Source organism: Leucopleurus acutus (assembly GCF_964270905.1).
Source record: "Leucopleurus acutus genome assembly, chromosome: 5".
Taxonomy (NCBI): domain Eukaryota; kingdom Metazoa; phylum Chordata; class Mammalia; order Artiodactyla; family Delphinidae; genus Leucopleurus; species Leucopleurus acutus.
In genome coordinates, this window is record NC_139147.1 from 138,081,567 (window position 1) to 138,103,837 (window position 22,271).

The 22,271-nt window shown below is 43.0% G+C and overlaps 1 protein-coding gene across 2 annotated transcripts in view; it reads left to right on the forward strand.

The window, feature by feature from the left end:
• The window catches only part of KAT2B (lysine acetyltransferase 2B), a 104,707-nt gene that overhangs the window by 57,365 nt on the left and 25,071 nt on the right, over window positions 1-22,271 (forward strand). For both annotated transcript variants that reach the window (XM_082839235.1, XM_082839236.1), the window contains exons 6-10: window positions 5,053-5,244; window positions 11,104-11,210; window positions 16,084-16,209; window positions 18,678-18,814; window positions 21,256-21,464. In XM_082839235.1, the coding sequence (XP_082695361.1) occupies window positions 5,053-5,244; window positions 11,104-11,210; window positions 16,084-16,209; window positions 18,678-18,814; window positions 21,256-21,464 (771 nt within the window). The remainder of the gene's footprint in view (window positions 1-5,052; window positions 5,245-11,103; window positions 11,211-16,083; window positions 16,210-18,677; window positions 18,815-21,255; window positions 21,465-22,271) is intronic.

Genomic DNA, 22,271 nt, shown 5'->3' on the forward strand with positions numbered 1-22,271 from the left:
AGCGATTTGAGGGTCACTTTAGAAAGGGCGCCGAGAGACAGCCGCAGGGTCCTGGCTGGCCCCGTCTCCTCGCCCCAGCCGAGGGCGGAAGGGTGGAGTCCGATGTGGGGAAGGGAAGCGGCGAGGGGCTTGAGTGAGCCTGTCCTGCAACCTGCCGATTTCTAGGCCGGACGGAGATCAGGAGCCTCTGTAAATAATAAATAAGGGAATGAAGGTAGATATGCCTCCCGCCTACCCCCCCTCCCCCGCACCCCCAGCCCCGGGCTTCCCCACCACCGCTGTGTTGAGGAAGAAAGGGAAGCAGAGAGGAACAACCTGTGAACATTATCACAAGCGAGACTTGTTTCGACCACGTGGGAATTTAAAAAACCACATGCCGCTGCGGCATGGTGTCTCACTGATACCATCTTCTCCAAAATAGGTCCTGTTACAGCTGCAGGCACCACGTGGCGTGTCAGTGAACCTCAGGAGCTGGACTGTTGGTTCAGCATGTAATTTACAGCAGTTGTAGCCATTAGGACCGAGGGGCGGAAAACTCGTGGAGTGCACATCAGCATGAAGATGGGGAGAAACAGGATTCTCTGTGGAAGAGAATAGACTCAGAAAACGATTATGTTCCTCACAAAGCTAACCTGTGAGGATCTAGCCAATAAAAAATTAAATGCAGACTGAACAGTAGAACTGCTTAAATTACTTATCCTCTCTGTTCTGACTTAAGGAAAAACGTAAATATTTTATATGTTAAAAATATCTGGTATATTAATGTTAATATCCTTAACCTTAATAATTTATGTAAGTATATATTAAATATACCTTTATATGTCCCCCAGAAATCACTGTGGTGTTGGAAAAAAATCTGGACAAATATTTTGAAATTCCTTGAATTCCATGATGGTGTGTGCTAATATAATTTCACGAGGAAATAACTGGAAAATAAAGTGTCAAAGGAATACGACTTCTTACAATACATCTGACCAACAGAATATGCTAAAGGAAAGTGTCAAATAATTAGCCTTAGATTTTCAGTTGTGCAGACCTCAAAATTAGAGGTCCTGCCTATACTGGGGAGATGCATTGTAAGAATACTGAGCAAGTTAGATATAACTAAATTGATTTTGGTGAAACGGTTGTATATAACTACTGCTGTATGAGGTTATAGCCTGTCACCATGCTCCCTGGGCATTCATAATTAGGTGTGTAAATCTAGGGCGGTATTTATCACAGAGCGTGGCAAGAACAGTGGAGTGGCGCTCGGGAGACCTAGCTTCTAGTGTGGTTTCTAAAAGTAACTAGCCTTTAGTTTGGGAGAACTGGGAGAGGTCACTTAATTGCTGAAAACCTTAGGATTTTCAGTCCAGCAAGTAGGTAGGATGACATGGTCTTCTGAGGTCAAGTTCTCCAATTCTGTTCACATTTTAAAGAAAGCAAAGTGGTTGCAAATCACCACGATGCCGTTAAGAAGTCAGAGACAGTTGTTTGAACCATCAGTCAGTTGCACGCCCATGCCGTCACCGTTAGGCATACAAAGATCCCTGAGCTGTCCTTTCACTTCTTTGGAGAAGACCTGAAACCAGTCGTTTAGGTATAATCGTTTCTTCCAGGTTAGTCTTTGGGGGAGCGTGTGAGCAGTGACAAGGCACACATTCATTCCCGTTTCCTTCTTTCTGTCTCACCACACGCCTGGACTGTGTCATTTACTAGAGCAGTCCCCGAAACACCACACGCTGACTCATCTTCTGTCTTTTCATACTGTGCCCTTACAGATTTATAAAATAAGATTAGTCTTGCAAGTAAAAACAAAACTAAACTACAAAGTGTAAACTGAGGTCTATAAAAATGATTCTCAGAGGAAATGAATGGCAACCTATTATTTGAAAATTTTTACTAGATAATAATCTATGCTGCCTTCCTCTACTCTGGGGAGAGTGAATGACCTATTAAGCACTTTGGGACAACATTTTATGAATTTATGATAGTATTTATAACCTATCATTGCCATAGCAGAAAGAGCATCTGTCTTTAAGTAGGGTCTCTGACATCTGTGACCCCTATAGATGGAAATGCTCTTTTAGACACAAAATCAGCACTGCCAAATAGGATATAATATGATCCACAAAAGTGAGTCGCGTATGTGATTTAACATTTCCTCGTAGATACATAAAAAAAATAAACACAGGACATTAATTTTAATAGTGTTTTATTCACCCAGTATATAAAAATATTATCACTTCACCATGGAATCAATATGAACAATTATTAATGATGTATTTTACTTTTGTATTTTTGGTACTAAGTCTTCCAAATCCAGTGTGTGTTTTATACTTAAAGCACATTTTAATTCATTCACTAAATTTTAAGTGGTTAAAGATAAATGGGGTTCTACTAAAACAGTAAAGTTTTGTTTAATGGAAAAATATTTCACAGCGTTTCCATTTGAAAGTAAATTTTATTTATTTTATTTTTTCCTTTATGTATTTTAAAATTTCAGTATAGTTGATTTACAATGGTGTGTTAGTTTCAGGTGTACAGCAGAGTGATTCAGATATACTGATATATATAAATCTATTCTTTTTCAGATTCTTTTCCATTATGGTTTATCATAGGCTAGTTCCCTGTGCTCTACAGTAGGCCCTTGTTGGTTGAAAGTAAATGTTAAGTTGGTTAAAATTAAGTAACATTAAAAATGAAGCTCTTTGGGACTTCCCTGGTGGTGCAGTGGTTAATAATCCTCCTACCAATTCAGGGGACACAGGGTTTGAGCCCTGGTCTGGGAAGATCCCACCTGCTGTGGAGCAACTAAGCCCATGCGCCACAACTACTGAGCCTGCGCTCTAGAGCCCGCAAACCACAACTACTGAGCCTGTGTGCCACAACTATTGAAGCCTGCGTGCCTAGAGCCCGTGCTCCGCAACAAGGGAAGCCACCACAATGAGAAGCCTGCGCACCACAACAAAGAGGAGCCCCCTCTCGCCACAACTAGAGAAAGCCCGCACACAGAAACAAAGACCCAACACAGCCAAAAATTAAATAAATAAATAAATTTATGAAAAAAAAATTAAGCTCTTCAAGAAAACAAACTTATGGTTACCAAAGACGAAAGGAGTGGGAGGGATAAATTAGGAGTTTGGGATTAACATATACACACTACTATATATAAAACAGATAAATAACAAAGTCCTACTGTATAGCACAGGGAACTATATTCAGTATTTTGTAATAACCTATAAGGGAAAAGAATCTGAAAAAGAATTATATATTCACATGTATGTATATACACATATGTGTATATATAAAACTGAATCACTTTGCTGTGCATCTGAAACTAATATAATATTGTAACCTAACTGTACTTCAATAAAAAAAAGAAGAAGAAAGAAAAAAAAGTAAGCTCTTCATTTGTACAAGTGCTGAGTAGTTACATGTGGCTGGTGGCTACTGTATCAGCACAGGTATACAACAGTCTCATCATCATAGAGGCTTTATTGGACAGTACTGGTCTAAATCCTTAAATCCTTGTATATCTTCCATTGCAGCAGATTGGACATACTTCTAATATTATTAACATTTACAAACAATCTTATGATAGCCTAAGTCTCATGAAATTGAACTGATGGTTATGGTTTATGATTACATTTGTAGTTTCATAATTAGTTCCCTGGGAGCTGGGCTCCCTTCAACTCCAAATATTTTAACTTCATTTAGTGGCCACAGGCGAACTTCCAGCAAAGATTGGCTTCGAAGGTGATGAATTTCTATGTGAAGTGCCTTACGGATTACAAAATCAATGAACCTCCTAGCTCCTTCTGCTCCCAAGGTCGCTGTTTCCGACTTGACAAGATACAGTGCAGCCCTTAAGATGCCCATCTGGGTATTGTGTCATAAAATGACATTTGGGTGTGAATTATTAGGACAGAAAGGTTGAGAGGAGAACAGAAATAGTAGCAGGGTTTTAAGGTTAATTTTGAATCTAGGTAGATGAACTAACACTAATGAAAGGTTTCTTCCCCAAATATGAAACAGTCCCACCCCATACACAGGAGAACTAAGAAGTAATACAGAATAAGATAAAAAATAAGTCAAGAAGCATGAGTAAGTGAATATTGTTCCACTCTTTATTGAGGGGCTGACAGTTCATTGGGGTGTCCTTCAGCAGCTTGGGCACATTGGAGCACGGCCCCCCGTCTTAAACAAGATCAGGAAGGCACACAGGGAGGAGAGGGTTTTATTTGGGGAAAGCAGTCCTGTCCTGGAAGAGGATGTTTGGGTCTGCTACCAAGGAGCGGGACCTGGGCAGTGAAGCCTCGACCCTTGACCCTGGTCTCTGCTGCCCTCTGCGCCCCACCGTGTGCCCATGTTGCTGGGAATTTCAGGGCTTGCATCTCCGGGTGACCCTGGAGAAGGTGGGTCCATTGTGGGTGGACGCTCATGTTTTAGCTTCTCTTGGCTGAACGAGCTTTCTAAATCATATGCTCTGCATAGCCCGTGCGCCCCAGAACTGTGATCAGGTTTCAGGAAAGCCCTGGTTTCCCTCTGGGAACTCCTCCAGCCCTGTGCACCGCTGAAATGCATTTTTGACTTTGAGTCTGAGTCATTGAAAACGTACCTAAGCAACAGATGGTGGAAGCTCATTACTTCCTGCGTTTTGACTGAGTTTTGAACAGTCTTGAAGATCTTTATCTTCCCACCAAAGCTGTGGAGGTATGTGAATGCTGCGTAGGCATTTTAAAGAAGCCTTACATTTTACTTAGAGGACTAGATGGGGGAGTTCTGATTCTTCTGCAAAAGGGACTTCCTCGGTTTCCCCTTTCATTCCTCCTCCTATTTAAAGGATGCTGCAGAATGGAATGATTCTAGTAGAATTGGACCCAAGTGGCTATGGCCGGGTGAGCTAACCGAATTCCCACGTTTTACTAGCTGGTGGTGATACTTCTGCTCGTCACTGCAGACCTGGCTTCTCCTGCTGAGGTTGATGATACAGAGTAGCCGTCCTTGGGTGTTCCACATGGTCTGGGGCTTAAGGGATACTGATGGCGTGCTCTCCTCTGGTTGCAGGTGGCTGTGTTACTGCAACGTGCCCCAGTTCTGTGACAGTCTGCCTCGGTACGAGACTGCCCAGGTGTTCGGGAGAACCTTGCTCCGCTCTGTCTTCACCGTGATGAGGCGACAGCTCCTGGAACAGGCGAGGCAGGAAAAAGACAAACTGCCACTGGAGAAACGGACTCTAATCCTCACCCATTTCCCAAAGTAAGGGAGCGCTCCTGTGGGTCTTTGATGCAAGGGCTTAAGACTGATGGATACACAGCAAAGCCTGCCTCAGTGACACAATCAGGAGGGGTAGGAAAGAGGGACCCCATCTTTCTCAGCTCCCTCTGGGAGCCTCCATGGGTACTTTCCAGCCCATCTGAGATGAGCTTGACTCTGTACGACTGGTCCCTTAGCCTCGCCTCATTCCACCTGAGTCTCATGGGGCTGGGGGGTGGGGGTGGAGATGGGGCGTGGGGGTGGGGGTGGTTGGGGGGGGAATGCTTTGTTTTGTATATTCAGCTGCCAGGATGCTAGTGGGGGGTGGGAAAGGTGGTGCAGAAGCCATTTCCATCTTCCCAGAAGTGGTGCAGGAGAAGTCAGGTGGCTGTTTCTTCCGTCCCACGTCTCCAGCCATTTCCTTTTTTTAATTTTTTGGCCCACCATGCGGCATGTGGGATCTTAGTTCCCCGACCAGGGATTGAACCCGCGCCCCTTGCATTGGAAGCATGGAGTCTTAACCACTGGACCTCCAGGGAAGTCCCATCCAGCCCTTGCTAAGATTGGCAGATCAGTCCCGTCTCAGCTAGAGTGAACTAGACCCCAAGAGCGGGGCCGGCCGGGAATAGAGAGGCCTCCTTCAGAATGATCCTTGTTCCTGTGTACTCAGTTTCTTGTGGAATGTGCATGCTCTTGTACACCTTTGCTTCTCACACCTGCCAGAACTCCAACATGTGAATAATCATTTAAATGTTTTTCAAATACATGCAACGTGTCAAAGGGATAGGAAGTTGCAGTGCCACACCATTGGCCTTGGAAATGAATTTTCAGTGCGAAGAACCCAAAATTTAAGCTGAGAGGCTGGGGGTGCAGCTGATGGCTTGTCATGGAGCAGTGACAGCAAGACAGGAAGGAGGCAGTTCATTCTGCCTGGAAGCACCGGTCTGCAGGGGTGGAAGGTATCATTTGAAAAGGCATTCTAGGTCTGATAGAGTTCTGCCATGGAAAACTGCGAGATAGCAGAGTTTCAGAGAGGAGCCATTATAGTCTTTGAGCAAAGATTGATGAAATCCTGTTTTATCTGAGAAACTGGATTTTTATTATTATATTTCTGGTTTACCCAATTTGTATCTCAGGAAAGATGATAGTTTTAATTTTTAAAAATAAGTGAGGCCCAGGGCTTCCCTGGTGGCGCAGTGGTTGAGAGTCCGCCTGCCGATGCAGGGGCCACGGGTTCGTGCCCCGGTCCGGGAAGATCCCACATGCCGCGGAGCGGCGGGGCCCGTGAGCCATGGCCGCTGAGCCTGCGCTTCCGGAGCCTGTACTCCGCAACGGGAGGGGCCGCAACGGTGAGAGACCCGTGTACCGCAAAAAAAAAAAAAAAAAAAAAACTGAGGCCAAAACAAACAATAACAAAAATGGTTTTCTGATGAAAACGGACTGAACAATTTTTTTTTTTTTTTTTTTTTTTTTGCAGTTTAACACGAATCTCAAACATTAGGTAGAGGATAATTCTAATGAGCTTTAGCTGAACGTCCAATATTTGAACATAAGTCCTAGCCACCTGATTTCCAGTATTTCCTGAAGGCAACCAGCACACGAGACTGAGGCAGGACATGGACCCTTTGGTATCCTCCAGGGAGGAAGGTTCAGAAGCACTTAAACTGCGGTTTGAACGTTGCCCCTCAATGGGTAATGAACTCTGGGCAAGCTCATGTATTTCAGTGGCTGCCTTTTAACTGTTCTAAGCTTCTTTCCATAGAGATTAAAGCAGTTTTCTTATTTCTCTATTACATTTGCCACATAAGTAGCATTTCATGTGTTCAGATTATAGTAGTCGTTCTGTCTCTAAGCCAAGGGACAAAGAGGACCCCCTCCCCTCCCCCCTCCCACCTTTTGTGGTGCTTAAAGAGAAATTTTAATTACCTTGCATAGTAGCAATTTTTTTTCCCCCACAGCAAACTCAGTTTGCTTCTTGCAGGTATTTGCTAATTATAGTGTTATGTTCATTCAGCCCATAGTTCTGGCGTGCTTATGCTGTTCAGCTGAAAAATCAGTGTTGCTTTCTTTTTATCTCTGTTACTAATGGTAGGGTAAAACTACCACCCACTTCTCCTTTTAAATCCCTTTTCATTGAATCTGACAACATTTGAGGCTGTTAGGGATTTATACCTGCAGATTTGGCGGCAGAATCTCATACTGAAGCCGGAGGTGCCATTTGCATCTTGGGCACCAGCTCAAGGGAAGGGCTGCAGACTGCTTCTCACACCTGGTGAGGTCGCCGTGCTTCTCAGATGCATCTTCAGAGCTTACATCCTTATCTTCCTGCTCTTCATATGTTGCCGCTTCTTCTGCTTGGCTTTAACGTGTGCCTTTCCCCGACGCCACCCCCATCCACCTATTTACACGGTTGTTTTTAAAAACTTTAGTATCTTCATTTCATTCTAAAAGTGATAAATGGACATGTTGATGAAAATTTGATGCACAGGGAACAAAGAAGCAAAAGACCACTATAACCCTACCACTGTGATATACTTTTTGTGCTTTTAGATATTTCAGTTTTTTCTCCGTGTACTGCGTTCTTTTATTCTATATATAATTTTGTATCCTCTGTATATAAAACAAGCGTTTTCTCATAGCATTAGATGAGCCTGTTCTTTATTTTATTGAAATAACTAAATGTATGTATGTGTATATATATATGTATGTGTGTGTGTATGTGTATATATATATATATATATATATATATATATATATATATAAAAAATAACACACACATGATTATTTTCCTAAATTATTAATGGCATTCTTCTTTGGTGAGTCTCTTTAAGGCTTTGTGAAGTGTTCCCATTATATAATTACTGATAAAGAAGGAGCCTGGAAAAGGAAAGGAAATTTACTTCTGTGATAAAGGGCAGTTGGGGAAATCTTGAGGGCTGTGTGAGGTGAAGGCAGGGTCTGCTTAGCAAAAGGGGGAAATGCATCGAGAACCTTCCATCTTGTCAGCAAGGTCAGAATGTGACCTTAGTAAGGATTTTACCTCCTGTTGCTGTCAGTCTTTCTGTGTTAGATAAGAAACATACTAAAGTGTTTTAAAGAATAAGTTAATGGTGGCTTGCTTGGCAAAAGGCGACTCATGTCGTTTCTGTAAACCATGAATTACACAACTGAGTGCAGGTAGATGTTCACGCAAATGGTACCTTATTCTTAAATCTTCTGAGTATGAACAGCAAGTCAGAAGACCCTCAGGACCTTTCCCCACCTGTCTTCACTTCCAAAAACGCAACCTCTCCCACCCCGAGACCTTCTGAAGTCTTGCCGGATTTGATTAATGAGAAGACTAGTGGCACTTTCAGTAATTGTGATGATGATGATGATGATGATGTTGATGTAGGTCCTTGATCAGTTGTCCATACATGGTCTGTTTCTCCGTTCAAGTTTTAAGGTAACTTGACACCTTTATAAAGGTAACATAACACATGGGCTATACATTATCATAGCTTTAGGGGTGGGGGCAGGTCCCCCAAAGCAAATCCATTTATAAAGACTGTAAGTAGTCTTACGTATGTTTTGTTGCCAAATGGATTAGGGAAAATACTTTTTTTAAGGGCTTTTGGATTTCAAAATTTCAGAGGCAGGGTAGTAGACGTATATACTAGCTAACCTTTGTTACATCATTGCAGTGTAAACTTCTTGAGGGCAAGACGAGGTTGTGTTCCCTCTACCCTCCAGCACCTGGCACAGCACCTGGCATGTGGTGGGCATTCAGTGTTTGTTGAGTGAATGAATGAGCACTTCCTAAGGGGTCATCACCATTTGAAGCATGACATTAGTGTACTCCTCACTACCATCTTCTGCAGGAGTTACTGTTGATATTTCCATTTTATAAAAGTGGAACCAAGGAAGAGGAAAGTTAAGAACTTGTTCCAAGGTCACACAAATAATAAGTGGTGAGTTTGGTAATTGGATTTTAGAACCCAAGCTCTTAGCCATTATTCTGTACCCCTCCATGAGAATTAATGTGCCTTAAAAAGAGACTTTCAGGAAGACATTCCAGTACTAGAAGTATAGATTTGTGTTGGTATTTTAATCATAGTTCTTCTATTTTGGGGCACATAAGAACTGTCCAAGGTACTTATCAAAAATCAGTTGCCCAGACCATTCTCCCAGACTCCGATTCAGTAAGCTTAGGTGGGGTTTGGGTATCTATACTCTTACCAAGGTATTCGGGTGATTTCTGTGGGCCCCCAAAACTTGAGATCTGTTTGTTTATAACACGACAGGAAATATAACGTAGTAATTAATCACACGTTCTGATCTTGGCCCTGCAATTTACTGGTTGTGGGACTTTGTACCAGTTATTGAGCCTCTCTCTGCCCTAAGTTTTTCCATCTGTAAAATGGGTACAATAATGGATCCTATCTCATAGGTTGTTAGGAAGATCAAATGAGTTAATATACACCAACTACTTAGAGCAGTGTTTATCCTATAGTAAGAGCTATGTGTGTGTGTGATAAGTAAAAATAAAATACGTAACTCATTGGGTTGATGTGAAGATTCAATAAGAAGTTCTTACCCAGAGAAAACCATAATTCAAAAAGACACATGCACCCCAATGTTCATAGCAGTACTGTTTACAATAGCCAGGACATGGAAGCAACCTAACTGTCCATCAACAGAGGAATGGATAAAGGAGATGTGGTACATATATCCAATGGAATATTACTCAGCCATAAAAAGGAATGAAATTGGGTCATTTGTAGAGTCATGGATGGACCTACAGAGTGTCATACTGAGTGAAGTAAGTCAAAAAGAGAAAAACAAAATACTGTATATTAACGCATATATGTGGAATCTAGAAAAATGGTATAGATGATCTTATTTGCAAAGCAGAAATAGAGACACAGAAGTAGAGAACAAATGTATGGATACCAAGGGGGAAAAAGGGGGCTGGTGGGAGGAATTGGGAGATTGGGATTGACACATATACACTATTGATATTATGTATAAAATAGGTAACTAATGAGAACATACTGTGTAGCACAGGGAACTCTACTTAATGCACTGTGGTGACCTAAATGGGAAGGAAATCCAAAAAAGAGGGGATATATGTATATGTATAGCTGATTCATTTTGCTGTACAGTAGAAACTAACATAACATTGTAAAGCAACTATACTCCGATAAAGATTAATTAAAAAAAAAAAAAAAGTTCTTAGGACAGTGCAGGCACATGGCAAGGATTCCATAAATACTACAGCGGCTTTTGTGATGGAAATGACGGTGACAGTGACTGCTCTGTGGAGGGCTGGAATCTGGTTCCGAGATTCCCTGAGGGAGACTGGGTGGAATCCATTTCCACTGATGTAATGCTCCGTGTAGTCTAGCTCGTATCTATCTATGCAGAGCCCAAAGAGAATACATCTGTAGAAATGCATTCTGTTATTAGAATATACCAGGGCTGCCCAACTAAATCATCACTTGAGTCATAATTGACTAGCATATTTCTTTTTTTTTTTTTTTTTTTTGCGGTACACAGGCCTTTCACTGTTGTGGCCTCTCCCGTTGCGGAGCACAGGCTCCGGAGCACAGGCTCCGGACGCAGGCTCAGTGGCCATGGCTCACGGGCCCAGCTGCTCTGCGGCATGTGGGATCCTCCCGGACCGGGGCACGAACCCGCGTCCCCTGCATTGGCAGGCGGACTCTCAACCACTGCGCCACCAGGGAAGCCCCTTGACTAGCATATTTCTAAACTGAAGATGGGATGCTGGTGTTCATGTGATGGCTGTGGGTGGTCAGGGCTTTTGTCCCTCCAGTAATGCATTAGTTTTGACCTCATGCTTGCCTTTACTCTTGTGCCTAGGTTTCTGTCCATGTTAGAAGAAGAAGTTTATAGTCAAAACTCTCCCATCTGGGATCAGGATTTTCTCTCAGCTTCTTCCAGAACCAGCCAGCTAGGAATCCAAACAGGTAAAAAAAAAAATTTTTTTTTGCATAAATCAAAAAACAACCAGGAAGTGTTCGTTACAGTTCACTCTGCATTTATTTGTGTTTTTCATCAAGAATTGAAGACTAGCACCAGCAAAAACAAAGTAAAAGCTCTGGCAAATCTTGCATCTACATCTCTGTTGGTGAGGAGAGCAGGTGCAAACCAAACAGTTAAAATAACAACAGCTGCTGTGCCTGCTGTGGGAGTTTGCTCAGCCCGCGCCCCACAGCTGTACGGGAGGTTTAAACCCAGGCGGCTCAGGTCTGCAGTCAATGCTGGATCTTTTTGAAGACACTTACAGTCTCGGTCAATGGCCACATATGCCCAGGAATCGTGTCTCCGTCTGGTTTCTGAATCTGTGGGGTCTGCTTTGGGCATCAAGTTGCTCTCGTGGATAATGGTAGGATAGTGAGTCTCAGGACGTGAAGTGGGGTCAGGGCGTCAGCTGGCATTGCCTCGGGTCAGCCAGTGGCCTCAGCGAGCACTTTGTGAGGAAAGAAGATGTGTAACTCCTGGAGTCACACTGACCCTAGAAAGAGGGTCTGAATTCCTGCCTTGGATGCTCGGAAAATTTGGAGAAGTTTGGCAAGAGATGCCAAAGCAGTAATTTGTATGTGGCCTTGGGGAAAGATAGAATGCAGAATTTTGATGTCGAGTTTTTAGTAGATCTAGTTCAATGCGTCACACGGGGGCTCTTAAGTATTGCCTCCAGCAAAGGGTAATTTTGTTCTCGCCTTTCCCCCACCCCCCAATTTTTTAAATTGAATACATACAGTGAAAGGCAACCTTTTTAGTATGTGGTTCTGTGAATGTTGGCAAGCACACATAGTTAGTTGTGTAACTACCACTACCATCAGAATATAGAAAAAAAAATATATAGGACAACTGCGTCACCCCAGAAAATTCCCTTGTACCCCTTCTGTAGTCCATTCAGTGCTCTAACCCCCAGCTTCAGCAACCACTGATTTGTTTTTTGTCCCTGTAGTTTTGCCTTTTCTAGAATGCCATGTGAGTGGAATCCTAGCGTTCTGACTGGCTTCTTTCACTCAGCATACTGCATTTGAGAAGGTGATTAAAACTTTTTTTCATCTAGACCCCAAGTTTGGATGCATACAATTAAATCCTTCCAAGCAGAGTACTTAGGGAATGAGGTATTTTGGTTTGGATCAAACCATCTTTGCTTGGCTTCTTGTTACCAGAAACATCTTTTGTGCTGTTTTTTCACCTTAGGTCATAGAATATAATTTAATGTTTCTCTGGTTCAAAACCTGTAGCGCTCTGGGGCTTTTCTGTGCATGGACAGAACTCCAGACCTGAGTGTCAGCATTTCCTGGACGTGCTCTGTGTAGCACCTGGGCATGTGTTCTGTATTTCTCTCTCTGTCCCCATGTTGTTCACTTTGTCTCTGTCTTTATCTTACCTAACTTTCAAATGGCATCTCTCCCACAAACGCTTTCCTAATTCTCCCCATGCCTTCCAGTAAGGGCTGGATCTCCTTTCTTCCGAATGTTCGTGGAAGCTTGATAATATCCTATCGCCGGTTGTTTAACTTGGCAGCACCGTGGCATCACCCATGTGATGTAAAATACTACTGGTTTCGAATAGTGTTATTTATTTGTGGTATGATTAATTATAGAACTTTATTAATTTGGGATGCTGTCAAGGAAGGGAAGAAAATATATTAAAAATTTAGAAGAATTTAAAAAAAAGTTTAGAAACCACCTAAATTTATAGCCTGACTCTTAGTGACTCAGTAAAATATGCCATATAGAGGTTCTTGTTTCAATAAATAGTTAAGAATTGCTTCTATCAGTTTTTGCCAGTAGATGCTTCTGTATGTTTGAAAATAATTTCCTTCTTTCCCACAGTTATCTCCTGATTTTCTACAATATTTATGGCACTGGTTTAGATACTGAGAATAGCTATAAATAAAACAAAATGATTTATTTTAAGTAAAAAAAAAAATACTACTGATCTCTGAGGCCCGTCCCAAGAGGGTGTGATGTAACTGGCCAAGGGCATGGCCTGGACGTGGCCAAGGACGTGGCCTGGACATCGAGACTTTAAAAACTCCTCAGGTGACCTGATGTGCAGCAGTCTGAGTCACACAGCACTCACCTCACGCTACCCTCGCCCCCTTTTCTCTGTACGTCTCTGTCTCCTATGAGGGTGACTGCTGCATGGTCAGAGACCCAGTTTTGCCACGAGAATAGCTGATACTTCCAGTAAGTGCTTGCCCTGAGGTTTGCTTCCTGTCTTTGAGCCTTAGCACAGACCATGAGAAGTTGGTGTGATTATCCCCTTTATGTGGATGAGAAGTGAGAGCTCAGAGAGGAGCAACCAGTTGCCCAAAGGCAGAGCTCGTGAGTGATGGGACTGGGCTTCACACTGGGTCTAATTCCTGTCTCTTGCCCTGTGTTAAGAGCCAGAGCTCTAACCGCTGCTCTGCACGGCCCCAGTGTGCTTTGCAAATGTGCAGGCGAGCGCATGTGGAAGGAATGAGTGAAGAACATGGGCTGGGGACACCAGAGCTATTTGTCAGGGTCATCTTAGTTCTTTCCTGGAGGGACTTCTGGAGAGGATTCCTCTCTGGGTGAAGACTTCCCTTGACCCTCACCTGCTCAAGATGCCTCCCAGTCTGTCCCACTTCCATTGTGTTGTCTGTCATCACACAAGATGGAGAAGGCGGGACGTCTCTGACCCTCTGGGAATTTCAGATTCATCTCTGTGTCTCAGATTGTCACCCAGTTCAGCTGGATTGTCAGTATTACCTGCCGCCGTCGGAAGCAGGCTGTCTTCTCCTGTTCTGCTGTAATTGCAGTGTGTTCTCTGGGGGAAGAGAAAAGTGTAATCACCTACTTAATTGGCATGTCTGCACATCTATGCAACTGTGATAAATGACATTCATAATGATGGCTCTGAACTTTTGCAAGGTACTCAGATGTCTTCTGAATCACCAGAGCTTCCCCTTTGTGTAGCATCGCTCCAGTGTACTTAGAAATTCAGAAGGCTTGTGTGCTGGGAGGAAAGCCACACAGCCTGGTGCTTTAGTATATTCTGATCCCCTGTTTTTTTCTTTTTCTTCTGGGGGTGATGGTTTCCTCACCCATGTTTTATTTATTTTTATTTAAAATTGTTTTTATTGTAATGACCTATATGGGAAAAGGATCTAAAAAAGAGTGGGTATATGTAGATGTATAACTGATTCACTTTGCTGTACGCCTGAAACTAACACAACATTGTGATCAGTATATTCTGATTCTTTACATACCAACTGCTGTCCAGTTAGGATCGCTATGGGTCCCTGTCTCTCCGTGGCTTGGTTTACTTACTCCATCACTCTCTTGGCTACGGGGAAAGTCCCCCGTAGACCACACTGTGGCTGCCTTGACACCAAGATGAATGTGCTCTCTGGGCATCTGTCTGCACTGAGAATGTCCGTGTCCCTCATCAGTCTCACCTCATCAGCTACGGATCAGCAATCACACTAGCACACAACGTCCTACTTCCTATGAAGGCCTTTTTGAAAAAAGGCAAAACAAAAAGGTTTTGTTTGGAAATACTCTCGAACTTGCAGAAAAGTTATGAAACTAGGACAAAGCAGTCCTGTGTGCTGTATGTTCTTTGTTTAATTGTTAACATTTGCCATACTTGCTTCATCATTTCTCCTGTTTCTCTGTCTCTGCCTCGCTCCATAAATATGTGTGCGTATATGTATGTTTTTTGTCTTCTAAACTATTTGAAAGCTACAAACGTCATGCCCCTTTACTGACTTCAGTGGGTATCTCTTAAGAGCAAGGACGTTTTCTTATTTAACCGCAGTATAGTTATCCAAGTAAGGGATTTTAACCTTGATGCAATATTATTATCTAATCTATGTGCTATTTTCCATTTTGCCCCTCATCTCAGTGATGTGGTTTATGGCAATTTCTGTGTCACATCGGGAGGCACGTAACGTTGATCTCTCCCATTATTGCTGGTGTGCAGTTTGATCACTGGCTTAGGGTGGGCTTTAGGAGGTTTCTCCACTGCAGTGTTACCATTTCTCCTTTTGTAATAAAAAGAACAAAAGTACTTTTGTGGGGAGATACTTTGAGGCTCTCCTGTCTTTATCAAAATTCTATTCATTGGGACTTCCCTGGTGGTGCAGTGGTTAAGAATCCGCCTGCCGATGCAGGGGACGCGGGTTTGAGCCCTGGTCGGGGAAGATCCCACATGCCTTGGAGCAACTAAGCCCGTGCGCCACAACTACTGAGCCTGCGCTCTGGAGCCCGCAAGCCACAACTACTGAGCCCACGTGCCACAACTACTGAAGCCCGCGCACCTAGAGCCCGTGCTGCACAACAAGAGAAGCCACCGCAATGAGAAGCCCATGCACTGCAACAAAGAGTAGCTCCCACTTGCCACAACTAGAGAAAGCCCGAGTGCAGCAACGAAGACCCAGTGCAGCCAAAAATAAATAAAAATAAATATTAAAAAAATTATATTCACAGGGTTTAGACTGTACAGATGATTCTTCCCTGAATCAATTACTATATACTGGCTGCTTCCCCCAGCCAACTTCCATCATTCCCTTCTTATTTGTTGGCATTCTCCTGTACGAAGAGTTTCACCTTCTCCCCACTTATTTATTTATGATTTTATCAATTTGGACTTGGATATCTTTATTCTATCCAATGGGTTATAATCCAACCCTGTCTTTCTTATCATGCTCACATTGGTCCCATAGTTTTTATTTTAACGATGACTTCTTTGGGGTGATGGGCAGGAATGGGATGGTGTCATGTGCACTTGGTTCCTTATTGCCTAAGAAAGAAGTCATTTAATACCTTCTTTTCCTTTTCCTGGGGGCAGTTATCAATCCACCTCCTGTGGCCGGGACAGTTACCTTCAATTCAAACTCAGCTTCCCTTGAGCAACAGAATGGAGGGAGCAACAGTCCTTCCTGTAAAGGTGCTTCGGGGCTTGAGGCAAACCCAGGTAAGCTCTTTGAGGGCATCATAGAGGACTGCGATTTGCCCTAGAAGCTTTATTATCTGAGGAGTGCCAAAGGTAGACTTCGAACAGATTGTACATGTCCAGGATCTTAATGGTTGGAACTCAATTTGAGCTGTATTGGTTAGTTATTGCTGTGTAACAAACCCACTCAAAATTCAGAGTCTTAAAACTGTAATCTTTTATTATCATAGCTCACTCATCTTGTGTGTTGCCTGGGAGGTGGCTAATCCCAGCTTAGTCTCCTTCAGGCTGGGCTTGCATATTTCTTATCCTCCTTCTAGGACCATTGGGTTTCTTCACCTTCCCTTGGGGCAGAATATGTCCCTATTATGGTGGCAGAAGCAGCAGAAAGCAAGAAGAAATACACTTTCTTGAAGCCTAAGCTCGGAACTGGTACCCCATCACACCTGCCTCATTTTGTCATCTAAAGCTAATCACATGGTCAAACTCAAGAGTAAAGGGGTGGGGAAATGTACCCTACTCCTTTTATAGGAAGAACTGCAAAATCACATGGCAGAGCATGGATACAGGAGGGGAAAGAATTTGGCCTTGAATGTAATCTGCCGTGTGGGCAAAAACATCTCTTAATCCTAAAGGCATTTCACAGTTACAGGATGTTTTGAAGGTTGCATTTCTGTCCACAGGCTTGACCTCAGACAAATCTTGGGCATGACCAAAGTTTGACATTCAAGAAATGACATAAAAGGGGGAGAGAAGAGGATTTTGAATGAAGTACTAAGCATTTAGCATTGGTGCCACCACTGTCTCTCCCACGTCCAAGGGAGACATCACTAATTAATCTGGAAACTCTTTGCCAGTGAACTTGGATGCAGCCTAAGATGCTTTCTTATCACATCACTATTAGCAATCTATCAAGTTTGGGGCATGCTGGGTATAAGCCTCAACTCCAAAATAAATAGTTCACAGCGTTAATCTTGGGGAATCTTGGAATTTGAAGGCTTCTTGGTCAAATGACTGAAAATATTCTCACTCACCTCCAATCACAACAAGTAAAAAGTTATGAAAACAAGAACTCAACCAAAACTGTTTAGTAAGTAACATATAATATTTGGAGAAGCATCTTGTATAGACGAGATACTTGACATTGCTGTGCTTCTTTTTAGCTAAAGTTGATGGGAATGCTCTATGGAACATGCTTAGTGGGATTCCTACCTGAGGAATAAATTAGATTTGAACATCTAAAAATTAAAAAAATTTTAATTGTAAAAATAAATGCATTATGACAGAAGGAAAAAAAAGAAAGAAAGAAAAACCAAACATGATAATAGAAGGGACAGAAAGCCACCATGTAATCTAAGGAGGAAGGTGGGAGAGAGTTCTCCTTGCCTTCGCCTGGCCTTTCCTAGCATGTAACATATTGAGAGTATACCTACTTCAAAGGCCAGTGGCCCTACTCACTTTGTGAGGCATCATTTTAAGGCAAAAAAGCATTGTGAGAGATAGTGAGGGTCATTTTGTGATTAAAAAAATTAAATTCACCGGGAAAATAAAACAGTTCATGGGCTTCCCTGGTGGCACAGTGGTTGAGAGTCCGCCTGCCGATGCAGGGGACACGGGTTCGTGCCCCGGTCCGGGAAGATCCCACATGCCACGGAGCGGCTGGGCCCGTGAGCCATGGCCGTTGAGCCTGCGCATCTGGAGCCTGTGCTCCGCAACGGGAGAGGCCACAACAGTGAGAGGCCCGCATACCGCAAAAATAAAACAACAACAACAACAACAAAAAAAAAACAATTCATGAGTATATTTCAAATATATAGACATATATACATGACATGCATATGACCACGTATATCTATACATACATACATGCAAACATATATGAAGAGGGAGAATTAACAGAACTGCAAAGAGAAATAATCACTTCAAACCAACCAACAGTTGAAGTCTGGAAGAAACATCTCTGATTCATTCATAGATCAAGCAGACAAAACTGTCAGTAAGGACAGAAGCCCTGCAAACACGATCAACAAGATTAATCTAACACATGTGTAGAGAGCACTCAAAATCGGAAAAAGGCACATTCTTTCCAAGAAGACACTTCATTTACAAATAATTGGTCAAGTCTTAGTCCATAAAGCAAGTTTTGAAAAACTTTGACGTTTGGTATCATATGGACCATGTTCTCTGACCACAAAGTGATAACTAGACTCACCCCTTAATATGCAAATGAAGAGACATATGCTTTAATAACTCATATCAAGTTGAAAAATTACCATGGAAAATAGAAACTATTTAGAATAGATCTACGGTTGGCAGTTACTGTGAGACCTCCTCCCTTCTCTCTCCTGCCTTCCACTGGGCCCCTCCCCTGGTACATGGAGGGTTGACGTCCACACCTGTCAGTGTTATTAGAAAATTAGTTGGATTGGTTGGCATGTGCTTTGTGGTCAAAATAACCCATCGTTTACCCTTTTATTTTGATCTTCAAGGAGAAAAGAGGAAAATGAACGACTCTCATGTTTTGGAGGAGGCCAAGAAACCCCGAGTGATGGGCGATATTCCACTGGAATTAATCCACGAGGTCATGTCCACCATCACGGATCCTGCAGCGATGCTCGGGCCAGAGGTCAGCAGGGTGAACCTAGGCAGCCAGCTGGTGGACCCCTTCTACTCTCCGGGCCACTCCAGCTGTTGGGAATGGGGATGGTATTGCCAAGAGAGAGCATGTCACGATACCCTGGTTTGCATTTTGCCTGGTGGTCGGGGTTGGAAAGGCAAGAAAAGCTGATGGAGAGCTGATTCCCCTTGATGACTGTCAGATCACGGGGAAACACAATCTCACGCAGCTGAAGGCATTTCTCCTTCAACTTTTTATCTTGAAAAATTTAAACCCTCATAAATATTGCAAAAAACTCCATGATAAAGATCCAGAGACTCTTTATTTAGATTCACCAATTGTTAACATGCCTCATTTACTTTCCCTCTGTCGCTCTCTCTCTCCTGTGAAGCATTAGGAACCATTTCAGAATTCAATACAGATGTCATAACACTTCACCCCTAAATATATTTGCATGTATCTCCTAAGACTGAGACTGTTCATTCACATTACCTCAATGCAGTTATCACCTCCAGCAAATTTAGCCAGGTTACAGTATTATCTAATGTATGGGTTGGCAGTCTACAGCCTGCGGGCCAAATCCAACCCACTTGCTGGTTTTGTAAATAAAGTTTAATTGAAGTGTATTGTCTGTGTCTGCCTTGCACTACAAAAGCAGATCTGAATTATTAAGATAGGGGAAGACTGACTGCAAAGCCTAAGATAGTTGTCCCCTGGCCCTTTATAGAAAAGTTTGCTTAGACAAAGTTATATTAGACCGTTGGCCTAATATACAGCCCATATCCAAATTTCCCGTATATCCAAATTCTGTCCATTATAACATTTGCTGCTGTTGTTGGAAGATCAGTCAGGGATCACGCACTATATTTAGTTCTTATCTCTTCACCTCTTTTTTTTTTTTTTGGTCACGCTGTGTGGCTTCCGGGATCTTAGTTCCCTGACCAGGGATTGAACCTGTGCCCCAGGCAGTGGAAGCATGGAGTCTTAACCACCGGACCACCAGGGACTTCCCCTCTTCACCTCTTTAGTCTCCTTTATTCTAGAACAGTTCCCCAGCCCTCTTTTGGTCTTTTGTGGCAGCACTGTTGTTGCAGAGTCCTGGTCACTGGTTTTGCATAATGTCCCTCTACCTGGATTTGTCTGTTTACCCATGATTAGATTCAAGTAAAGCAATTCTGGTAAAAGTACTGCTGTCAGTCTCATTGTGTCCTCTCTAGGGGCAAAGCAGTTTAAGACATTTCTGACAGCTTCCAGAAAATGAAGAAATGGCTCGGAGATTATTTTGCAAAACCTCTTTAAAATTTTTTTTACTACGGCTCTGCTAGATCAAAATATCCATTTTTAATGTGTCATGTTTCCTTAGAGGTTTATTTCATGGTAGTGAGATAATTCAGAGAACCAGAATGTTGTTAAGCGAGAGATCTTCTTATAAAATTGTTCTTCCCATTTCCTTCTAGATATGCAGACCTGGGGGCTTACGACTGTAGTACCTTTTGTGTACTTGTCTTCTGGGTTTTTAGTAACTTCACGGATTAGTTTAGCTCAGTTTTTTCAACTATAAAATGTGGATGCAGTCACACATTTCAGGATGTGTTGGGTGGCTTTAGTAGTGTCCTGGAGTTGACTTGTACTGGTGTGCGCAAGGCAACTGTTACATTTTCAGGAATTTTGTGTGCTGGTTGTTAAATACGTTGGTAGCTTGAAACTGAATACAGTGGCATCTGGGCCCCTGGGCAACGCCATAGACCAGTGAAATGAGCATGTGCCGCCAATGGGCTTTTCTCCCTTGGGGAGCTGTTGTTTGAACACTGACCTGCACCCCACTGAGTGCTGGCACAAGGTTGTGCTGTGAGCTGTGGTTGAGCGTGGTCAACGGAGACTCCTGTGTAAAGAAAACCATCTTCCAGGAAGAGGTGCTGACAGTATAAATAAGACTGCCGCTATTGGGCCTGTACTGGGATCTGTCATCCCGAGGGTGCTATAACGCTCAGCCAGATGGAGTTCCTAAAAACCAGGGGCCGGCAGACTGTAGCCCTCAGGCCAGATCCAGTCTGCCTTCCCCGGTTTTAAGTAAAGTTTTATTGGAATTCTGCTTCACCCAGTCGTTTATGTGTTGTCTGCGGCAGCTTTCGCCCTACAACAGTGTTGGCCAGTTTCCACAGAGGCGTTATGACTTGCAGATCTAAAATATGAGCTCCCTGGCCCTTTACAGACAGTTTGGGGGCTCCTGATCTGCACCAAACCTCCGTGTACACGTAGAATACTCTGGTCCCTCCAGATGCTCTGCCTACCTATTTTGTTTTCATAACTTGTGTGTGTTGGTTGGGACCCTGAAAATCCACAAATGTGCGTCTTATGAGAACACAGAAGAGAGGCATTGCTATGTCCTATCCCTCCTGTCTTAAGAGAAGAGCTCTCTGTGTAATGTTTTCCTGTCTCCTGCGTCCCAGACCAATTTTCTGTCAGCACACTCAGCCAGAGACGAAGCGGCAAGGCTGGAGGAGCGCAGGGGCGTGATTGAATTTCACGTAGTGGGCAATTCCCTGAACCAGAAGCCCAACAAGAAGATACTGATTTGGCTGGTGGGGCTGCAGAATGTGTTTTCCCATCAGCTGCCCCGGATGCCAAAGGAGTACATCACACGGCTTGTCTTTGACCCGTAAGTTGTGCTCTGCTCTTTCTTCTCCCTTTTTTCCCCCTTCTTTCTTTCTTTTTTTTAAAATTTTTTGGCCACGCCACATGGCACATGCGATCTTCGTTCCCCGACCAGGGATTGAACCTGTGCCCCTTGCAGTGGAAGCGCCGAGTCTGAACCACTGGATCACCAGGGATCACCTGTCCCCTTTTTTCCCTTTTAAATGAAAGAGGAACTACTCAGATAGCCGTAGTCACCCACTGAGTCCTGCTGCCTCTCGTCACACTGTGGATACAGAGTGGCATCACGATAATTGCCATGGCTAAAGGCATTAAGATTAATTTTAAAACAGTTTGTCAATTTTTTGTTAATGAGGCTTTATATTTTAAGTTGCTGGTGACCATCCTGTGCGTCATTCATTACAGCAATGAAGGACTATATAAACGCTAAGAAGGTGTCCCATTTTTTTCACAGTCAAAATATTCTTGATTTTGGTATCTTAACTAGATACCATTGTTGCCAGGGTCTGTAAGCCCTGAGAAGATTACTGGGGTATTAGACAGGTTAACTTTGACAATCCATTACATTAAAAAAAAAAAAAGCAAAAAACAAAAAAGTAAACTTCCCTACTTGAAAGTATTTTAACACATGGAACCCAGTAGCCTGTGTGCATTGTGATCCATGCATGGGACTATTCAGAGTGACGTTCTAGACAGAAGCCCTGATAGGATTCTGGAATGCAGGTTTTAGCAAATTGTACCTGTGGATTTGGTTTTCTTTTCCACGTTGTTTCTGTGCTGTTTTTGAGTGAGACTAAACTCTTCAGAAACA